This window comes from Euleptes europaea, chromosome 13 (assembly GCF_029931775.1).
Source record: "Euleptes europaea isolate rEulEur1 chromosome 13, rEulEur1.hap1, whole genome shotgun sequence".
NCBI classification, from domain to species: Eukaryota; Metazoa; Chordata; class Lepidosauria; order Squamata; family Sphaerodactylidae; genus Euleptes; species Euleptes europaea.
Genome location: NC_079324.1, coordinates 20,701,236 through 20,719,806, shown reverse-complemented (window position 1 = coordinate 20,719,806; position 18,571 = coordinate 20,701,236). Strand labels below are relative to the sequence as shown.

The window sequence follows — 18,571 nt, the reverse complement described above, 5'->3', positions numbered from 1 at the left end:
GTGAAAGCCTTCGACAATAACTTCTTAATGTTCCTTTATTCTTTGGCATGACAGAGAACACAACATAGGATAGGGCTGTACAGACAGGGGCACCCACTGACTCATAAGGGAGCCTTGAAAGCCTTGTAAGGCCTGGGACCGACATACCTTAAGGACTACTTTCTCCCTTACAAACCTGTTCGCTCACTCCATTCCTACTCGGAGACCCTGCTTTGGTTTCCCCCACCATCTGAAGCTAGATGGATGGCAACCCAAGAAAGAGCCTTCTTGATTGTGTCACCAAAACTTTGGAACTCCTTCCCCAGGGAGATTAGTCTCTCTCCCTCTTAATGGTGTCTTTCACCAGCAGGTGAAGACTTTTCTGTTTCATATGTTATTCCCCCAATAATGGTTATTGGCCCTCCTAGTGTTGTTTGTTCATGTGTTTTAGTTGAATTTTATCTTAACTGTATTTTAATTGTTTAAATGTTTTTATATTCGCCACCTTGTAAATTTTGATTGGGTGGAAAGGCAGCATAAAAATGTTTTAAATAAATAAATTATATAAAGTGCTGTACAGCATTGCAATGGGGGCCAAACTCAGTGGTCGGTCTGGCCTTTTGCACCACGAACTTCATGGGAAATTTACACATCAGATCCTCCCCTCAGAAGTCCTTGCAATATAATCTGTCTGTTTCCTGCTTCTCCAATTGATGGGTGTTTTGCAAATGCTGAATATATTTATGGCTGAGTTTTCAAACAGAGTTGAAAGGTTGCTTTTTGGCACAATCCTTTTATACAGCTCATACCCAGCTAATGGCACCTATGTTGTTGCACATCTTTTAGTTTTTCTGCGGGACACTGTAGCAATCAGATCTAATCCACTGAAGTACTCTTGCCCAGGAAATAAGCTGTCTACTCCAAATATCATTTTATATAGTGTTTTTGTGTGGATGATCTATCTCTGGTGAACCTTTTCATTCCCAGCTGTCTTTCTGTAGCCTTCTCTTGCTTCATACAACCCACTTCTCTAAGATGCATATTATACAAGGAAGCTGACCGTGTAAAGTTGCCCTAATTAAGAGAGAGATGTAGTTCCTTATGTGATGAAGCATTTGCAAGTTGCACAGATAGAGAGTAGTCAGGCAGGCAGTGCTACTTACAAAGCAGCCTTGGTCCAGTATATTTTAGCTATATATTATGCCCTATTACAAATATTTAAACTGTTAAATCCAATAGCGAAGAACAAAATTCACCCCAAAAACAGAGCAAGACAAGCATGTCTTTAAAGTACTGTGAAAAAGTTTGAATAAATTACCAGAAATTTGCCAAGGAGTTGATTTTTATATGCCGACTTTTTCTACCACTTAAGAAAGAATCAAACTGGCTTACAATCACCTTCCCCTCCCCACAACAGACACCCTGTGAGATAGGTGGGGCTGAAAGAGCTCTAAAAGCTGTGACTTGCCCAAGGTCACCCAGCTGGCTCCATGTGTAAGAGTGTGGAAAAAAATCCAGTTCACCAGATTAGCCTCTGCCGCTCATGTGGAGGAGTGGGGAATCAAACCTGGTTCTCCAGAGCAGAGTTCACCGCTCACTCTTAACCACCACTCTTAACCACTACACCATGCTGGCTCTCCAAATATCTTTTTATATAGTGTTTTTGAGTGGCACGATCTAGTTCTGGTGAACCTTTGCATTCCCAAGGAAACATTATTCATACCTACATGCCTGAAACAAATAATAAGGAACAAAAGGTGACTGAAATGGGGATGAGTACAGATGCCATGGAACCTTGGGATGGCTGCTTTGCTGATGGACTGGCTGGTTTGTGGGGGGATATTTTTATATCAGAAGCTGCAGGTACACACTGGAAAACACTGGAAGAATGCAGGTAAAGCGAGCCATCATGCATGTGCTCCGAGAGACTGTTCGTGAAGATGGTTATTAAAGTGTATTTTAATCCCTGCATATCTTGACTTCTTTCTAGCTAAAGATCGCATTCCTCCAAAAAATGAAGTTCTGCAGAAACACTTGGAGACTGTGGAAAAGATTGCCCAAGAGAGAGGCTTGGCACCAGAAGAACTTGACATATTGTTGAACATAGCTCTGAGTGGCAAGTTTGGTAAATAATAGTTTGTTGATCTCATCTTTCTCCCACCTTTTGGCATTGAAAAGTGCTTGAACATTGGCATTGACAAGTCCCTACCAAGCCCTTATTAGCTTGTGATAGATGAGCAGTAGTGAGGGTGATTCTGGAGCTTTAAGCATCATGCCTTGATGTTTTCCAGCTGAAGTGGTAAACACACGACTGTTGAAGAACTTGGTTCCCACATCAGCGATAATGGAAGATTCTGTCATTTCAGCTGTGTCTTGGCTCTGTGTCGACAAATGTTCTCGTGCCACCCAGGTAACATGTTGGTGATACCTTGTCTTTTAGCAGTGATACTGTGGATAGCCACACGAAGCTGCCTTATACTAAATCAGACCCTTGGTCCATCAAAGTCAGTATTGTCTACTCAGACCGACAGCGTCTCTCCATGGTCTCAGGTAGAGGTCTTTCACATCACCTACTTGCCTAGTCCCTTTAACTGGAGATGCTGGGGACTGAACCTGGGACCTTCTGCATGCCAAGCAGATGCTCTGCCACTGAGCCATGGCCCTTCTTCTCCCTCAGCTGTCTGCTGAACCCTGTCCACCTCCTTGCTTCTATGCTGCAGTCCATCAACTTGTCCCTGCTTCTGCAGTTCTCAGTATCACTCAACCTATAATCCAAGGTGGAGTTTATTCATTCATCAGGCCTAGTGTTCTGCACTTCTCCCTCTTTGCACAAGAGACAGTGTCTCAGCACAGTCTAGATGTTTGAGAGCAAAGGTCCCTTCTTCTACTGGACAAGGTGGCCTTCAATACCTAGTGACTCCCAGACTGGTCACTAGCCTGGTCAGACAGACATGTATTTGGCCATGGGTTTGCAATCTGTAACTGATTAATTGTATTGTCTCTGCTGTTTTTTTGCCCCTACCCATAGGTGCTCTTTTTAAAATGGCTAATTGCAATGTTTGACTTCATTGATCAAAAGGAACAGGTTAATGCCCTCTATGGATTCTTCTTCACCTTCCTACAAGATGAGAAACTGGTAAGATACAAATGGACAGTATGTGGTTTTTGAAAGAATTTCTGCACTCTGATAAGTGGTGTAGTATCTGTCTTGATGGTCTTAAATAGTTCCATTATATCATTTATGTATAAGATTACAATCCAAATATGCAGAGATGACCAACTTGAAAATGCAATCTGTTTTCTGGGAGTGAGTAGATGTCCAGAAATTAAGTATTTAAATGATTGTGCTAAATTATAGGATATGAAATCCACCCCTAGGACCCAAAGTCATTAAGTTACCTTATGAATTTGGTTCAGGGTACGGCCTTTGAAAATGATGTTGAATTTATAAATTATAGGAGGTATAGATATGCTTATTGGAAATGTACACAATTTCCCATTGTCTCACAGTAGTTGTACAAGGTGTGAAAGATAATTTATTTAGGCTAACATTATAAACAATATTTATGTCATAATAATTTAACAGACACATTTCTTGAGCAATGGACTTTAAAAATAATAATCTGGAATTATAAGGATGAAATCTGGCCATGTGTTTTTCAAACCCCTGTAAGATCTTTGCAGGAAATGTATTTGTCTTTTAATAAATCAGTTTTTAAAAACCCAAACTGAACAACTGAATTAAAGTACACCTTTATGGTATGGGGTGGGGAGTACTACATTTGCTAAACTCATTCTTTGTATTAATACTTTGTTAATGTTTTTATTGTTTGCAGTTTCCCTTTGCTTGTCATGTGTTGTATTTGCTGACTAGAAAAAAGAATGGTAAGAAATCTTTCCTGGATTCACATGGCACGTTACGTGCTTATAAAAGGGATGATCTTGGGTTTCTTTACTTCCTCCATCAGCTTTCTGTCGAAGGAACTAATCGTTTGATTAAGCTAGTGGTTATTTATGGACCCATTTGGTTGACTTGGATTACCTTCAAAAGGTCCATTCGGTTGCCCAGAAGTGGTGCATTTGTCCTTGATATGTGTGGCTCTGTCAATGCACACAGCGCTTTATATTGTAAGACCAGCTGTTCACCAAGTGACAGCTTAAAAGCAGCACAGGAGACAAGGGGCAGGGAGAGAAATAGATGTGGGGAAAGGTGGTGGCAGTGTGTTCATGCTCTGTCAAAGGAGGGTGTCTCAGAAGCAGTTTACTCCTTGGACAGTACAGCTTATTTAAATTAGGCAGCTTGAAATCCCCTGCCACAGGAGGACCTCTCTGACTGTCATACCTGTTCTACAAAGCACAGTGTGAGAGATCCCCCTCTCTGAGTTTGCTTCTCCAAATCAGTTGCTCAGACGTTGATACAGAAACAATAGATTTATTGAAGCCTTCAGGAGATGAGACAGGCACAGGTAGAAAGTTGCAAGTGAGGGGCTATACGGGTTTACAGAATATATTGACTCCAGGGCACTGGGGCACTGGGGTTCACACTTATTGTTATGGGAAGTTACAAGCTTGGCATAATACAAAACATCAGACGGATCCCAGGAAGTCTGGTGCGGCTATCACACTTCCAAGGCCGCACCGGCCTGAGGGAGTACTGGCAGGAAGAACAGCGGGGGGGAAGATACATGGGCCATCAGGCCTGGCGCCTGAGACCAGAAGGTGTGAACTGCTTTTACGAGTTCACTGATAACACCGCAGGTGATGGAAAGCAGAGACACAAAGACAGAGACCCTCACATTCTGCCCCCCTTAAGGCCCCCCTCCGAGAGGACGAGGCTTATCGGGATAAGCGAGGTGGAATTCTCGGACCAAGCGAGGAGCTGCCATGTGGGGTGCGGCCACCCATTCGTCATGAGCGGAGCCAAGGTTTTTCCAGCGAACAAAGTAAAACAGTTTCCCTTTCTTCCATTTGGAATCTAAAACCTTGGATATTTCCAAATGGGTATCCCCTCCTACTACGGTAGGAATCTCATGAGCGGGAGGGGGGTGGAACTGGGGAGCTGCTACATAAGGTTTGAGGAGGCTTATATGGAAGACTGGATGAACCCCCTTGAGAGTCTTAGGGAGACTCAGTTCCACGGTAACCTCGTTGATTACTCTGGTAATGGGGAAAGGTCCAACATAACGGTCGCTCAGTTTTTTGCAGGGGCGAAGAGAGCGGAGGTTTTTGGTGGACAGATAGACTTGCTCCCCCACCTTGAGTTCCCATCCCGGAGACCGGTGTTTGTCTGCTTGTTCCTTGTACTTGCTTTTTGCCCTTTCCAGATTTTTGAGCAACCATGGCCAGGTGGATTTAACCACCTGAATCCACTCCTGAAGATCAGGGGTAGACTGGAGCTCTGGCGAGACGGGGGCAGAACCGAAAGGGCCAAAATCCGTCCCGTATATAACTTGGAAGGGACTAAAGCCGGTAGAGGAATGAGGCGCATTGTTGTACGCATATTCGGCAAATGGCAGCAGGTCGACCCAGTCGTCCTGGTGGAAATTTACATAGCAACGCAAATAACATTCTACTACCGCATTTACTCGTTCCGTTTGACCATCCGTTTGGGGGTGATAGGCGGAAGAAAGGCCCTGTTCCTCCACTCCCATTAACTTTAGGAAAGCCCGCCAGAATTTGGCAACAAACTGGACCCCCCGGTCGGAGAGGACCTTCCTCGGGATCGAGTGTAGCCTGAGGACGTGCGTGATGAACAGTTTAGCTAAGCCCTGGGCTGAAGGAAGACCTGCACATGGAACGAAATGAACCTGTTTGGAAAAGAGGTCTGTGATAACCCAGAGAACCGTTTTCCCCCGACTTGGAGGTAGGTCGGTGATAAAATCCATGGCGATGACTTCCCAGGGACGGGAGGGGTTCTCAAGCGGTTTGAGAAGCCCCGGGGGTTTTCCCATCCGTTTCTTGGCTGTGGCGCAGGTGGGGCAGCTGCGCACATACAACTCTACATCAGATCTCATACCGGGCCACCAGAATTGCCTTCGAACCAGGTGAAGCGTTTTTATGAAACCAAAATGACCCGCTAGCCTGGCCCCATGTACAAGTCCCAATACTTCTTTGCGAAGGGAAGATGGGACATATAGTTTCCCCCCTTGCACCCACCAAGTGTTGGTTCGTTCCAAGCCAGTGGGGAGGAGATGGTGCTCCTCCTCCTGTAAGGAGGCGTCCCGGAGTCGCTGTTGGAATGCTTCCGGGATACCTTTGAGCGTAGGGGGGGTCTCCGGTTGGCGGGCTTGGGATCGGGTGGTGACGGCCAAGCCAGGGACTTCCCCTCGCTGTTCGGGAGTGAACAGGGAGTCGACGGGGCGATCGAAATCGTTGCGATACTGGGGAAGTCGTGACAAAGCATCAGCTAGGGCATTTTCTTTGCCAGGGACATGTTTGAGGGTGAACCGGAATTTTGCAAAAAATTGGGCCCACCGAATTTGTTTGGCATTGAGTTTTCTAGCTCCCTTGAGAGCCTCGAGATTCTTGTGATCTGTGCACACTTCGAACGGCAGCTCGGCCCCCTCTAAGAAGTGTCTCCATATGGTAAGGGCATGTTTGACCGCTGCTGCCTCCTTCTCCCAAATGGCCCAGTTGATTTCGGACTGGGAAAACTTCTTGGAGAAGTAGGCGCATGGCCTCAACCGTCCCCCCTCATCCCTCTGCAATAGGGCCCCGCCCATGGCTACATCCGAGGCATCCACCTGCACCACGAAGGGCTTGGTGCAATCCGGGTGAGCCAAAACGGGTTCGGATGAAAAAAGTAGCTTTAAACGTTCAAAAGCTTGCTGGCACTGGGGAGACCATTGCAGACGGGCTGAGGGGAGTGCGGCGCTAGCCCCCCTGTCCTTGGTACGCAACAGGGCAGTGAGGGGAAGCGCAACTTGGGCAAAGTTGGGAATGAAATTCCGGTAAAAGTTGGCAAACCCCAAAAACTGTTGAAGTTGGCGGCGGGTAGTGGGGGTTTCCCAGTCCCGCACCGCCTGGACCTTGGCGGGGTCCATTTCCAACCCTTGGTGGGAAATCACATACCCCAGAAATGTAATAGAAGGTTGGTGGAATTCACACTTGGACACCTTAGCATACAGTTTGTGCTCCCGCAGCCGCTGGAGCACTTCTCGCACTAGGCGCACATGTTCTTCCATGGTCTCAGAGTAAATAAGAATGTCATCGAGAAATACCACCACCCCCCGAAACAGTAAATCATGCAAAACTTCATTAATTAATTGCATAAAGACACTCGGAGCCCCCGAAAGTCCGAACGGCATGACCAGGTACTCAAACATCCCAAAACAACTGGAAAAGGCCGTTTTGGGTTCGTCTCCTTCTTTGATGCGAATGCGGTGGTAGGCTTCTACCAAGTCCAGTTTGGTGAAAATTCGGCCCTCCTTTAATTGTGCTAGAAGGTCAGGAATAAGAGGGAGGGGGTAAGCATTAGACTGGGTGACTGCGTTCAGTCTGCGAAAGTCAATACACAGTCTTAAATCTCCCGTCTTTTTCTTTACAAAGAAAGCTGGGGCTGAATAAGGAGCCTTGGAGGGGCGTATGAAACCCCTCGCCAGATTGACATCCAGATAATCTCGCAATACAGTCTTTTCACTAGGGCTCATGGGGTAAACCTTTCCCTTAGACAGTTTGCCTTCCCCTACAATCTCGATGGCACAGTCCGTTTCTCTGTGGGGAGGCAGTTCGTCGCACTCTCTAACATCGAAAACATCAGTAAACTGCGAGTACTCAGAGGGTAATTGAGGAGAGACTGGGGCGGGGGACCCTACCAGTGCGGCGGCTGGAGTTCTGAGTACCCGTTCCTTGTCATGCAACCCACAGGGGTTTTCGGGGAAGGAAAGCACCCGTTTAACCCAATCAATGGAGGGATTGTGTCCCCTTAACCAGTTCATCCCTAACACCACAGGGGTTACAATAGGGGCGATGGTGAAATACAACCGTTCCCAATGTTCCCCCACGGACATAATCACGGCTGCAGTTCTGTGGGTCACAGGGCCCCGTTTAAAGTCACTCCCGTCCATTTGGGAAAAACGGAGGGGTCCCGGAAGCCGCTTGCGCCGGACACCCAACTTCTTGGCAGTTTCCTCATTTATCATGGTGCGGGCACACCCCGAGTCGACCAACGCGGGGACCTCTAACGGGGGACCCCCTTTGGGTAGGGACAGATGAACACGCACAAATACATTGTCCTCTTGGGCGCTTACCATCGGTGGAGCTCCTTGCACAACGATAGGGACGGTCTGCTGCGGAGCCCCCTCTACAGCAGACCGACGGCGTTTTTTGCCGGCTGTTCCCACTCTTCCTCCTCGCTGGAAGAGGGGGACGGGGTGGTGGCTTCCGGGGAGCCGTCCGAATCAAAGACGGTATTTGTAATCCGGGACCCCGATGGGACCGTAGAGTCGGATGCCCCATCCTGGGGGCGCGCGTGGAGAGCGGAGGGTGCGCCGGAGCGCCGGCTCAGTGGTCCACTTCTGCGGCGAGGCTGGCTGTCGGCGGCCGGTTTCGTCGGCTCGGCCTGGGTTTGGCGGGGGGGGGTCGGACGGCCTGAGCGAGAGGGGCATTGCGATGCAAAGTGACCCTTTCCCCCGCAGATCAGGCAGACGCCGGCCTCGAACCGCTTGCGGCGTTCCGCGGCCGAGAGACCCCCGCCACCCCCTTGCCGGAGTTCCCGGCCACGGTCACCTCGGGGCCTGGGGTCTCGCCCAAGCCGTTGCTTGGACAAGTTCAGGAGTTGTTTGCGATTCTCGATGTCAGCAGCATGGCGAACCCAACCTTCCACATCCGGGGGGTTCCCTTGCATGAAGGCCCAATGTTGGAGGTCTGGGTTGAGACCCTCCCTGAAACATTGTACCAAGGTAGCTTCACTCCAGTCCAGAATTCGGCTAGCCAGTGACTGGAACTCACTTGCATACTGCGCCACCGACTTAGTCCCTTGGCGCAGTTGCATCAGGGAGGCTTTAGCCCGCTCACCCAGAGTCGGGTCCTCAAAACGGTTTCGGAGTGCTACCATGAACTCGTCCAGGGTTCGCAGCACCGGCGAGCGGAGTTCATACTGCAACACCATCCAGGCAGCCGCCTCCCCTTGCAGTAAGGAAGCCACGTACTGCACCCGGGACTCCTCAGAAACGAAGGTTCGGCCTTGTTCCCGCATAAAAATGTCTACTTGGACCATAAAAAAGGTCAACTGGTCTCCCGACCCGTCATACGTGACTTTCAGGTCCCGACGGGCGGGGGGGGCAGGGGTTGCGGGCGGAACTACCGGCGCCCCGTCTGGGGGAGCACCGGCTGGAGGTTGCAACGTCAGCGCATCTAGGGTCGTGGCCATCTCACCCATTACGCGTTGCATGATCTCCATCTGCTCCTGCACAGCCCGGCGGTCTTCCTGCCACTGCTTTCGTTCTTCCTCCATGAGGGCCTCTTTGCGGGCCGGGTCCCCTTCGAGTCCCGTGCTGGGGAAGGCCAACCGGCGATCCTTCGCCGCAGTCCGCGAGAGCGACCAGCCCTTGGGAGAGTCCAGCCAATAAGTAAGCCCCCGGGGACGTCCGTCCCGATCTTGGTCGGGTGCGCTACCCTTCGGTTTCTTTGGCTTGGCTCCCTCCTCCTTCGGGTCCGGCTTCTCCGGCTCGTCCGGTTCCTTGGGGGCATCGGGGTTAGGGGTGGTGTCCTCGTCGGCTGACATTCTGTCCAAAGCGGTACAGCTGCAGTCCGAGAGGCAAGGACTTGCAACTTAATGTGAGAGATCCCCCTCTCTGAGTTTGCTTCTCCAAATCAGTTGCTCAGACGTTGATACAGAAACAATAGATTTATTGAAGCCTTCAGGAGATGAGACAGGCACAGGTAGAAAGTTGCAAGTGAGGGGCTATACGGGTTTACAGAATATATTGACTCCAGGGCACTGGGGCACTGGGGTTCACACTTATTGTTATGGGAAGTTACAAGCTTGGCATAATACAAAACATCAGACGGATCCCAGGAAGTCTGGTGCGGCTATCACACTTCCAAGGCCGCACCGGCCTGAGGGAGTACTGGCAGGAAGAACAGCGGGGGGGAAGATACATGGGCCATCAGGCCTGGCGCCTGAGACCAGAAGGTGTGAACTGCTTTTACGAGTTCACTGATAACACCGCAGGTGATGGAAAGCAGAGACACAAAGACAGAGACCCTCACACACAGTTATATTGGAGCTCTTGCTTTTTTTCCTGCCTATTGGCCTAGTGCAGCTTCAAAATCCTCACTTTCACCATTTTCTGTGTTGTCATCGTCCCCCACACCCCCGATAGACAGGGTGGGAAGAGTACTTGGATCAAAAGCTTGGTGATCCCTGGCTCGAGAAGTGTCCGGCTGTCCTCAACCAGTGCCAGGGCTTTTTTGGCCCTGGCCTAGTGGAACTCTCTCTCAGATGAGACCAGGGCACTGCGGGACCTTACCCAGTTCCGCAGGGCCTGTATGACTGAGATGTTCCACCAGGTCTGTGGTTGAGGGCAGCAGCGGTTTTCCATCAGAGCTCGCCTCCCTGTCTCCCCCCACACACACCTTCTTGCCATTCAAGTGGGGGAGCCTGGCTGCCCTTTCCGAGTTGGCCAAGATCCTGTGAGCCAAATCTGAGCACCATCTGTTTTGTTTTTAAACTGATTTTAACTGAAAATGGTTGGCTTTAAAAATTAATATTGTATGGATTTGAATGTTTTTATCGTATTTCTGTGTGTGTTGGTGGTGTTACCCGGCCTTGACCGGGATAGAGGGTGGGATATAAATTAAATAAATAAATAGCTAGACTTTACGGCACTAACCAGATTCCTGAGTCATTGACTCAATGGCTACTTTGAAGAGCTCTGGTTTATTCAAGGGGTGAGAACCTTTGGAATTCTCTCCCCCTTGAGGCTCGCCTGGTGCCTACTTTACTTTGGGCACCAGTACAAAAATTTCTTTCTACCCAGCCTTCAAACTATGGTATTCCATTTCCCCCCCCCTTTTTTTTTTTTTACTTTTATGGTCTGCTTCTAGCCAAAGTACTGTTTCATCAACATTGTTTTAGACTGCTCCGTTATGTGTTTTTTATGCTCTGGCTTTTATTGGCATGGTTTTTTAAATTCCTGTGTGTTGTTATGTTTATATTGGTATTATTTGCCATGTTTTTATTGTCTGCTTGGTTTGGTTTAATTGTTGTGAGTCGCCTCCAAAAGGTCTGGATAGGCATTATGGATGTTTTCTAAATAAGGGGTTGTGCTTCATGGAAAAGATGAGTTTTGAGGAGTGTTTAGCTCAGGGGTGTCAAACTCAATTGTTACGAGGGACAGATATAAATGTTACTTGGCCGGGCCATGCCTCGCCAGCCCAGATCGAAAGTGTGTGGGGGGTGGCTGCCTCGGCTGGCTCGCAGGCCAGATAAGAACTCTCAAGGCCAGCAGGTCTTATGTTTGACACCCCTAGTTTAGCTGTTTCAGCTTGGCGCAGTGACACAGAGGGCAAAAGAATGTGGCCCTACTTCCACATGTTATCCCTATGTTTGATCTGCTGCTTTACCTTGTATTGTAGTTCTCTTTACCAGTCTGCCTGCAGAAGGTCACTGGTTTTCTTTTCTTCCCCAGTGAAGCCTTTTCGTGTGAGAAGACTCCTAGACCTGCAGGCCAAGATTGTGAGTGACTTGAAACTTATTTTGAGAGGACGGTCTTTTAATAATTCCTGTGATCAACCCGTGTTACTGGCCAGTTTTGTCTACTTTTGTGTGGCATGAAGCTTGGTCTAGTTGCTGTCCAGTGGCTGAATTCACCTAAGACATTGTGTCACCTTCATTGCATAGGTAGCAATGTACAGCATATATATAGGCAAGAGATGAAGTGAGATGCCTCTCAAGTTTTCATCTCAGTGCTGCTCCTCTTTTTTAATTTTTTTGCAAGTAATGCTGTTGTTTCCCTCTGGAGAGGTCACTGTGGGGTACTACTTAGAGAGATCTGTAGCACCAAATGAAGTGGTTTTTCAGGAAGTTTGTTGACTGTTCTGTTTTGGCATGATCCGGGTACAACATCTTATTCTTCTCCTGTTTCCAACCAGGGAGCAGAACCACCTCTGCAGGCTCTGCTATCGTTGTACAAGAACTTCTGTCCTGAGATGGTCTCTGTGACTTTGCCCACAAACACAAAGGTGAGGAACGGGATAGTTGGGGGTAAGGTTTTTGATCTGCATCAGAATTCAGCAATGGCTAGATTGTTTTTCTGTAGGAAGAAATGTGTTTGTGTACCTTAGGTGCTTGTAGCTGTCAATATGCATTTTTTTTTTTTTTGCATATTATAGATTAACAATTTTTTTTAAAAAAAATCAAGGTTGTCATCTAATTATTGCAATATCTACCTAAAATATGATTGTAAAATTGTGTTTTGAGTTAGCCTTAGGAAGGTGTGGATGATTGGCTGCTTATATAGGAGGCTCATATTATAAGTTAGTTTGAGAGTTGCTTGGTCTGTGCTGAGCAGGTGCTTGCTAATGTTACATGCTGCTCCAGATACCTCCTTTGTGGCCTCTGAATACTTTAAACTTTAAGTCATTCCTCTGTTCCGAGGGAAGTTAAAAAGTGCCCAAAGTGAATAAATTCAGGTAGTGCTTTCTGTTGCAGTAGGTTGAGTAAAGTCTGAGGTTTTTTTTAAAAAAAACAAGAAAAACTGAATTCAAATTGGAATCCTTAGAATGAGACAGAGTGGCGTAGTTGAGGAATTATAAGACAAAACCAACTCCAGGCATCTAAAAAGTTGACTAGCTGGGGTCCTACCAGGAGGATGTGTCCAGATCAAATTAAAACCATTGAAATCAAATGGCACGCATCGATGTTCACCAGCGTTTATTGCTCCTTATACTAAACCAGCATACATGCAGACTGGCCATGTTGCCAAGGATTCCTACTCATGAAGCCAGCTGGGTGACCTTGGGCTAGTCACACTTCCTCACCCTCACCTACCTCATAGGGTTCCTGTTGTGGGGAAGGGAAGGTGATTGTAAGCTAGTTTGATTCTTAAGTGGTAGAGGAAGTCGGCATATAAAAACCAACTCTTCCTCCTCCTTCTATTTGAAAAGGGCAAACATGCAATCTTCTACATAATGTGTATCCTCTCATGTGAACCTTTTTATGTGCACCTTTGTTATCTCAGACAGGTGTGGCCTTTGTTACTGCTGGGCCAAAAAGGTGTGGTGATAGTAGAGATGCTGCATGGGTGAATTAGAGCAGCATCAGGCGTTCTTCCACTCCGGCTAGATATGAAACCAGGAATCTGCAAGTGGTGGTGCATAGTAGAGGCACTGGAGTGGGTCAACTGTTCCTCACACCTTTCTGCTGGGCATTCTTACAGCCTGACGCCAGATCTTAATCATTGCAAACCATGTATGGGAAGTCCTGTTAACCCACTCACTGGGTCCATTGGCGGCTCCTGCTGTTACGATAGGAAAAAACTATAGAGTGGAGCTCCCATTTGGGTAAAGGTACCCTCTATCACTTTTTGGGTTTTTTTAGGTGCAATTCAAGAACTCGGAGAACCTGTGGAAAATGGCCATCGGCAACATAAAGCGGCGACTCCATGGGGCACCACTTGCATCCCCGCCAAATCTAATAGACACAGCTTGTCCCCAGTCCCGGAAGAGGGTGAGTTGCTGGTGATTGCTTGAGTCCATTTATTGGATTATGGCTGCATCTGCCAATCTTCATGTCCTGTTTACAGTCAATATCAGATACAAAGCAAGAAACTGTGTCTGGTCTGCACTCTTTCCAGTACTTCCTATTAAAACTACTTGTCTTATGTTTTAGCACCAGTAATAGTATGTGAGACAGATGTTCATACCTCCTCCCATCCTCGCTTGTCTCTTTGGGGCAGGTTTTTATTTAGTTCTGTGTATGCTTCTGTTCCCGCCCCCCAGTTTATCCTTCTCTCATGGACGTCTTACTGGTTTTGCATGTTTTATTTGCTAAATGGGTACAGAGTTTCTGTCTCCAGTGTTCTAGTCTTCTGTCCCTTTTTGGTTTTTGCACATCTCCACTCTATTTAACAGTATGTAAAGAAGTTGTGCGTCTAGCTGTGTGCGGTCAGACTGAGAGCAAAAGAGATGACAAGTTTGATGCTGAACTGGAGAAAGCACCACAGTTACCATGGATGGAGGAATTCTTATTTGGCATATTTTCAAAGTGCTCCTGGATACCCTGGAATTCCTTGGACAATTATCCAAGGCTGCTTAGTGGAGTTCAGAGTGACACGTGCTCAAAGATATTTGAGGGACACTTCCTATTGTGTAGGTGATAGTGAGGCCCAGTACAACTGATGCCTCAAAAAATGCTAGTATATCCTTAAAAATTACTGCTATAGATGGGGATTCTTTTGGTGGAGTGTTGAAAACATGTCCTGATAGGTAGTAAACTTGTGAAAACCTCTTTCTTATATTCTTTGTAGAAAACCTCAGAGAAGCCTACAATGGAGTCTTTTTATCCCCTCACTGATCAAATCCACACCTGCTTAGCTTTGAATTATAGCATTGGGATCAGTCGGGGATAATTGCTCTGGACTCTTGTTTGCATTTTACTTATTTAGACACACACACCCCTAGGACAAAATATAAACTCTGCAAATCTTCTGCCAGGGAATACACATTACAAAGCTCTAAGAACTGTTTTTAAAAGTTTGCGTAGTTGTGATACAGCTTCTTTAGAAAAGGAGTGGGAAAGTATGGCAATGGGATTGGAGTGAGGTGATGCTAATAGATTCTGTTGAATGGGGGTGGAAACGTAGAAACAGTTAGCAGAGCAGACCTTTCCCTGCCTTGCCCAAACATCCTGCCATGTGTCCTGAAACTCCTCTGAGGAGTGGGAGAGCCTCACAGGAAAAATGTGCCACAGGATGGGGTGCTATAGCAACAACAGGGAAATAAGGTAAAACTACTTTTCTCCATTGATGCAAGCCTCAGATGGATGAGAGCTGGCAATTTTACCCAATTCCCACCCATTGCTGCAATACCCCATCCTGTTTAGCATTTTGCTTGTCTCCAAGTCCTCAAAGAGGACTCCTGGGCGGCTTAGGGAAGACGGGGAAAGAGTCACTCCATCAGCCCTTTCCGTGAACTCTTCCACTGGACCCAATCCAATATCTGATCCTCCTTGCAAAGTAGAGCAGGCACAATCTTGCCGGTGTAGCTGTGGAAGGCTTACTTTTGGCCTCTTCCTCTTTTCTCTACAGAAATGGAATACCAAGTTGGTCGTGCCTGCATGCAGTTCCCACTCCAACTGTTTGCCTGCGAACCAAAGGACCGGCCCTATTGATCTCATTGGCCACGGTGATACCTTCCCCGTGGAGCAGCTGCAGACATTCCCCCAGCTTCTGGAAAACATCCACTGTTTAGAAGTAAGTGATCCAAAACAAATCTTCAAGGGGTAAACACAATTAAATTAGAACAGTGCGTTGAGCCCCAGTTATGCTTTTAAAAATCTCTTTGTTTTTATGACTCAGCTAGGGCCTATTTGTAAAATGATCAAAAATATTTGTCAGTGATTCCCATGTAACATTTAAGATATGTGAAATTATATTTGGGAAAACAGTAGTTTGCCACTGCATAAACAAACCAGCGGGGTCCTTGTGCTTGCTCACTCCCCTTTTCTCTCTGTGTGGTCAAGTTACATATTTTCCGGTTTGCAGCAAACCATAGTTTGCTGGTTCTGATAGAATGACAAATGATAACATGGCACAAAAGTACCGTATATACTCGGGTATAAGCCGACCCGAGTATAAGCCGAGGTGCCTAATTTCACCCCAAAAATGGGGGGAAATTAGGCACCCGCGTATAAGCCGAGGGTGGGAAAGGAGGCCCTTCCCCCCACCCCGCAGGCTTACCTTACCGGGCCGCCGCCGCTTGCCTGGTCGCCTTCCCTGCGGGCCAGGAGCGGCCCGCGGGGCCTCCCAGCCTCCCAGCTGGGAGGCGCAGATCTGTTTAAAGAGCCCCCCACGCACCTTCAGGGAAGCCCCGTGAAGGCACGCAGGGGGCTCTTTAAACAGATCTGTGCCTCCCACCTGGTGGGAGGCACAGATCTGTTTAAAGACCCCCGCCCGGCTTCACGGGGCTTCCATGAAGCCAGGCGGGGGGGGGGGAACAGATCTGCGCCTCCCACCTGCAGAGAAGGCCGCGGGCAGGTGGTGGCGGCCCCCTCCCTGCACCCAGGGGGCCCCGCGGGCCGCTCCTGGCCTGCAGAGAAGGCGCGCGGGCAGGTGGCGTCGCCCTCCACCTACCGACCCGCGTATAAGCCAAGTTGGGTTTTCTCAGCCTTTTTTTCGGCTGGAAAACTCGGCTTATACGCGAGTATATACGGTATCTGATTTCACTACCCAATGAGGACAGGGCACTCTTAACAAATAACTTCAGAGTCATTTGAGTGTGTCATAGATCCCATAGGGAGGTTTCACTCCAAATTTATTCAGAAACCAGTTGTTGTGTATTTTGGTGAAATAGTAGTTATCTTTATGCTTTTAATTGCAGGGGATTAGTTTGGGGACTTCTCTGATTTGAGATAGTTCAAGATATTTCTGAGTTTGTATGCTGGCCATGCTGAATGAAATTATCTGAAGCAGTTGGGTTCTCCTGGAAACAGGAAGGTTACCAGATTCCTGTTGTACAACACTATACCCTATATACTATACCCTATATACTATACCCTATATACTATACCCTATATACTATACCCTATACCCTATATACTATACCCTATATACTATACACTAATATATACTCTACAGTACTTGTGCAAAATCATTCTGTCAGAACATGTCCGCTTTGTCATTCTATATAAATAAAAATCTGGTGAGTAGGTATGCTTTTGAAGTGGTGTGTTTCAGCCTTTGTCCTTTTAGTCAAACCTTGGCCTTGTACACACAAGCATTGTCCCAACCTGTTATTTACTTATTCAAAATATTTGTATCCCACTCTTCTGTTTAATGGGGCCCAAAGCAGCTGACATCAAATTTCAAAACAAATATAATCTCACACTAACATAAATACAAACAAAAGGACACTAACCACAATCTCTCGTATTGCTCCTTTGTTGAGGTACAGAGACATGCAGTAACGCTGGCTCTCCGGGAGCAGCCACGTATGTGTCTTTCTGACCAGCTTGTTTTCCCGGTGTCTGTTGCAGCTTCCTTCCCGGATAGGCTCCGTGCTGGCAAACCCTCTTTTGCTCCACTACGTTAACTGTGTTTCTGATGACTCTGTCTATCGAAGGATGTACTACTGGATGGGCCAGACGCTCAGAGAAGGTACAGAAACTGATTGTTCGACTATGTGTCTATGGACAGGTGCCTCTGTTGCCAAGATGGAACTACGCTTGAGACTTTTCCTGAGAGAGATCACTGTGTTCGCACAGGGCTAACGTGATGGAATGCTTCTCTATAGGGGGAAAAATCTTCCACATAGAAAACTGGCATCTTGGAGGTTTTAGCTTAGCCTTCTCCCTATTATGCAACAAGTAGGTATCTTCCCCTCCTGTCCCACAGGAAAGAATTCAGTCATGTGAGCCCCCAATGTCTGTGGCTCAGCCAGGACATGGACTTACCATCTCTGAGAACTGGGCCCAGGTTTTGTTCAAGCTTCTTGGCAGCAGAATAATTTTTGTAAATGAAATGGGGAAGGAGTATTTGTAAAGAAGGTATTTGAGCATTATTTATTTCTTCTTATGATTCAGAATGCCCTTGGCATAAAGTTGAGAACCAGCAGTTTGAACTGGAATTCAAGGACTTCTTGAGGAAAATCTTGGAAGCAGAGTGTTTTTTGCAGGTGATGCTCATAAGTATATTTCACTGTCACTCCTTGTGGAGTGGTATTTGGACCTTTTATTACCATCAGCACCCTTTGTAAGCTAAGCTCTCTGTCAAAGGCCAGCAATAATGAGTATGCCACAGAAAAATATAGCATTACGCATTGTCTGCTCCCTTTTAAACGATATCCTATGTGATTTAAGACCAGCTGTTGAAATGTATATATGGCATCTAATGGAGACTTGGGTCTTGGGGGAAGGGGTCTTGGGTAGAGCTTCCAGCAACCAAAGATGAGAGTTTCAATGTTTTCTTCTTCCAGTTTCCCTGTATCTTCTCCAGGCCTTGGCTAAACAGTGAACTTTCTGATAATCCATATTATTGAAATAAAATAACCCTGTTTTGTAGGCTTGCTTTTCAAGTGTCACTCCCAGGCTCAGGAGAAGCTATTCAAGATCAGCTTAACCCAGGGCCAGCCCTACCACTTAGTGCCGTGTGCAGCAGACCACCACAGGGGAAAATAGTTAGGGGTGCTATTGAATGGTAGCAAATTGCTACCAACTTGGGCATCAAATGTCTTTATTGTTGCAGGGCTTACTTTGGAAATATCGGTTCAGTACGTGACCTCTTGGGTGGTTAGGAACTCTTGCCAATCCCTGGCGAAAACCTTGCCTCTCTTTAGCACGGCATATGCAGCAGCCCTGATGGAGCTGCCACTCATCCTGTTGCTTAATGAGAGCCACAAAACCTCATCTGTCATCTTAGCTCTGGGAAAGTGG

General features: G+C 47.2%; 1 protein-coding gene across 1 annotated transcript in view; it reads left to right on the top strand.

Moving 5' to 3' along the window:
* CENPI (centromere protein I) overlaps window positions 1–18,571 on the top strand; it is a 30,100-nt gene that overhangs the window by 1,987 nt on the left and 9,542 nt on the right. The window contains exons 2-11 of the mRNA XM_056858984.1: window positions 1,970–2,104; window positions 2,271–2,389; window positions 3,008–3,115; window positions 3,816–3,864; window positions 11,613–11,659; window positions 12,076–12,165; window positions 13,523–13,651; window positions 15,231–15,395; window positions 17,177–17,297; window positions 17,723–17,814. Coding sequence (XP_056714962.1) covers window positions 1,970–2,104; window positions 2,271–2,389; window positions 3,008–3,115; window positions 3,816–3,864; window positions 11,613–11,659; window positions 12,076–12,165; window positions 13,523–13,651; window positions 15,231–15,395; window positions 17,177–17,297; window positions 17,723–17,814 — 1,055 coding nt within the window. The remainder of the gene's footprint in view (window positions 1–1,969; window positions 2,105–2,270; window positions 2,390–3,007; window positions 3,116–3,815; window positions 3,865–11,612; window positions 11,660–12,075; window positions 12,166–13,522; window positions 13,652–15,230; window positions 15,396–17,176; window positions 17,298–17,722; window positions 17,815–18,571) is intronic.